The sequence below is a fragment of the Ipomoea triloba genome, chromosome 10, assembly GCF_003576645.1.
Source record: "Ipomoea triloba cultivar NCNSP0323 chromosome 10, ASM357664v1".
NCBI classification, from domain to species: domain Eukaryota; kingdom Viridiplantae; phylum Streptophyta; class Magnoliopsida; order Solanales; family Convolvulaceae; genus Ipomoea; species Ipomoea triloba.
In genome coordinates, this window is record NC_044925.1 from 13,010,132 (window position 1) to 13,013,384 (window position 3,253).

Genomic DNA, 3,253 nt, shown 5'->3' on the forward strand with positions numbered 1-3,253 from the left:
CCCCCCCCCCCCCCCCCCCCCCTCGCATCTTCCACCTCAATTGCTTGATTCCCCACTCCAGAAGTTGTGAACTTCAAGCTCAAGATCTCATATTCAACCTTTTTCTAACCCTAAGCTCTGGTTGATTTTACAGAAAATCAAGAACCCAAACTACAAGGGGAAATGGAAAATTCCATGGATTGATAACCCAGGTAGGTCTTCACTATGCAATTTCTAAGTTCTGTTCTTTCTTAAATTAAATTATCAAATTACTTAAAGGCCACCCAAATTAAGATTTTCAGATGGATTTCTTTTTCTTCGTCACAATGTCTTTCCATGCTCAAACACATCAGATTCACCAACATTAATTTGTTTGATATGCTTGAATGTTTCCTCCATTAGGAACAGATAAAGACATATTGGTGTTTGTTAAATTTAAATCTACACATTGTTCTCTGCAGAGTTTGAAGATGACCCTGACATCTATGTGTTGAAGCCAATTAAATATGTTGGCATTGAAGTTTGGCAGGTAAGAGATGTGCCTATATTCCACGATTTTGGATTACAAACTTACAAATAATTCTGTCACCCTGTATTTTAGCTTTTTGCTCACTTACTCCGTCAATTCTTCTGTTCCCTTGTTATCCATTGAGCCTGGTATTTATTTTATTCTGTACTTAGTTAACCTGTAAATTATGTTTGCTCTATAGGTAAAAGCTGGCTCAGTGTTTGACAACATTTTGATTTGTGATGACCCGCAATATGCAAAACAAGTTGTGGATGAGATATGGGCACATAGGGAGGTGAGTTTATGCTGAATTTCATTTTTCCTAGATGCACCTCCAATGGTAAGAACCTGATTTATGCTGCTGTTAAATGGTGGAATTCCAGGCTGAAAAGGAGGCATTTGAAGAGGCAGAGAAAGTGAGAAGAGCTCAGGAAGAGGAGGTTGTCAATTGTCAAGAGCTATATGAATAGCTTTTTGGTCATTTCTTTCAATTGTTTGAACTACAATTTTTCTAAGCAGTATATATGAACGATGTAATTTGCAGGAAGCTAGACGAGCAAGAGAGGAAGGTGAGAAGAGGAGAAAAGACCGGGATCACCGTTACAGGCGCCGACGAAGGGTATCTTTTCTTCTTTCATATGTCTTTGAGTCTTTGCGCTTAATCACTGTAGATAATATTCTTCTACCTAACAAAACAGCAGTTATTTCATTTAAGAATAGCCTTTTTTGTTCTTCTCTCTCCCCTGAAACGCTGCTTCCAATATTTTCTTTACTAATAAGGGTTAACTGGTTCTCTAGAATGGTTGTTAAGCATTGATAGCTGTAGAAATATTATTGTGGTTAGTAATACAATTAATTTGAAACTCGTTACTTCTGTTGATAGATGCTGCTAATGATTTTGCACACTTGAGAACTATTGATGAAATTTTACTTTAGCTCTTTTGCTTGGATGACATCCAATTTAATGATTCATTGTTTAGTCTAAAACTGCATATTAGCATTCTTAGTTCTAATGCCAGCAAGATGGACATTTGAGAACTGATTCTTGGTCTTTATCTTGCAGTATGATCGACATGATTACGACGACCATGTAAGTTTACGATCCTATCTTTTTTACATATATATGTTCACAATGAAGTTCTAGATCTTCCTTATTAAACACCTTTTGCATGCTTACTAGAAAATGAAAGCAAAACTAATAGTTCAACTTCTAAAGAAGGACTTTCCTTCAATGCAATCTCTCTAAAAACGCACTTTTTCTTTTGAAAAGTTTTCTGAAAGAACTTTGGGCATGGATAACAACTCAACTACACCTTATACCAATAGTTGGGCTCTACTAGGGGGTAACTCCAATCTCCAACCAAGATGACTAAGGATACAAACTTGTAACCACAAAGTCACGAATTTGAATCCCAACCCTCTTGGTTTGAGGCTTTGAGCTGGTCAGCTATGGGCAACCTAGGCTGATTTACCTCCTTGTGGTCCTTTGCGGGCTAGGGTCATAAGGCAGGGTTTACTTAGTGCACATCCTCTGGTAGTGACTGCAGGTTTCCCTCATCACCGCAAAAATAGTTGGGCTCTACTCTATGGATTCTATTTCACCATTCAGCTCACTTTGATTTCATCATGAGCATAACCCCCTTAAATATGTTAAGATGTTAAGATGTACAATTTACAAGTCTTCTTCTAACTCTCCTCCCATGGTTATTATGCATCTTCCGTAGTCCTAATGATTAAGCATTCTCCATCTTGCAGGATGAGCTTTGAGATCTACTTCGGTTTCTCTGGCTTTAAGGCCCAAAGTGTGTTCAGACACGAGCTTATGGTATTCTTCCGCAGTGGATATCTGCGGCGCTGCTGCTTCATTCCCTCTCTTTTTGCATATTTAGAATGGCTGTGTTATTCTTGTTGTAACATTAAATGTCTTTGTAGTGACTGGAACCAAATTCCAAAAATGATTTTGATTTTTGAACTACTTATACAAGCCTCTTGTTGCTTAGATAATTCACATACTTGATTATCTAATGCTTGAGCAGTTTACACTAATGAAGTGTTCTGTTTAGATTATATAACCTCTTTGTAATAAGGTCATTGAAATGTTATACACTTACATTGTGGGCTTAATTTATAAGTTTCAGTCACACTCCATGGGTCTTATATACTTCTTAAAAGAGAGGCAAAAAGATCAAGTTTTACAGTTGAAACGTTTTAGAAAAGCTTCTTTTTCAACAAGTTCTAGTTTAGTTAAATGAAGCACAAATGCATGTGGGTGAAGTCCTCAATTTGCCTACCCTAAGTCTTAGCCTGCCATTGCCCATTGCTCAAGAATACAAACAGATGCAACACACTCACATAAAATAACACCTCTTCTTTATGACACGCTTAGTTCTACAACTGGCCTGGAGATTTAAACGTTTGGTTAAGGATGGATGAGCCCCTCCCACTCAACCACACTCCCCCAGGTTTATAGACAATCACAATGTTTATTATAATAAATAATAAAGTAGTTATTAATAAAAATTTATAAAACAAAACGAGCAGAACATTAAATCTTAATTATTGAGAACAATAAATCAAAACACTTTAAAACGTGATAAAAATATTCATAATAAAATATGAAACATAATTAATTGGATAAAATAGTTCGAATTGAAAACACATTATAAAATCAATTTCAAGTTTTTCTAGATTAATTTGAATATGATGACGCACAATAGAACTTCTAAACTACATTGACTAGATAATTTATAAAAAAGTAAACTATCT

The 3,253-nt window shown here is 36.0% G+C and overlaps 1 protein-coding gene across 1 annotated transcript in view; it reads left to right on the plus strand.

The window, feature by feature from the left end:
- The window catches only part of LOC116032317 (calreticulin-3-like), a 6,924-nt gene extending 4,296 nt beyond the window's left edge, over positions 1-2,628 (plus strand). Inside the window, exons 8-14 of the mRNA XM_031274817.1 lie at positions 134-191; positions 441-508; positions 690-782; positions 871-927; positions 1,032-1,106; positions 1,551-1,577; positions 2,243-2,628. Of these exons, the coding sequence (XP_031130677.1) occupies positions 134-191; positions 441-508; positions 690-782; positions 871-927; positions 1,032-1,106; positions 1,551-1,577; positions 2,243-2,254 (390 nt within the window). The 3' untranslated portion in view covers positions 2,255-2,628. The remainder of the gene's footprint in view (positions 1-133; positions 192-440; positions 509-689; positions 783-870; positions 928-1,031; positions 1,107-1,550; positions 1,578-2,242) is intronic.
- The last annotated feature ends 625 nt before the right edge of the window (positions 2,629-3,253 follow it).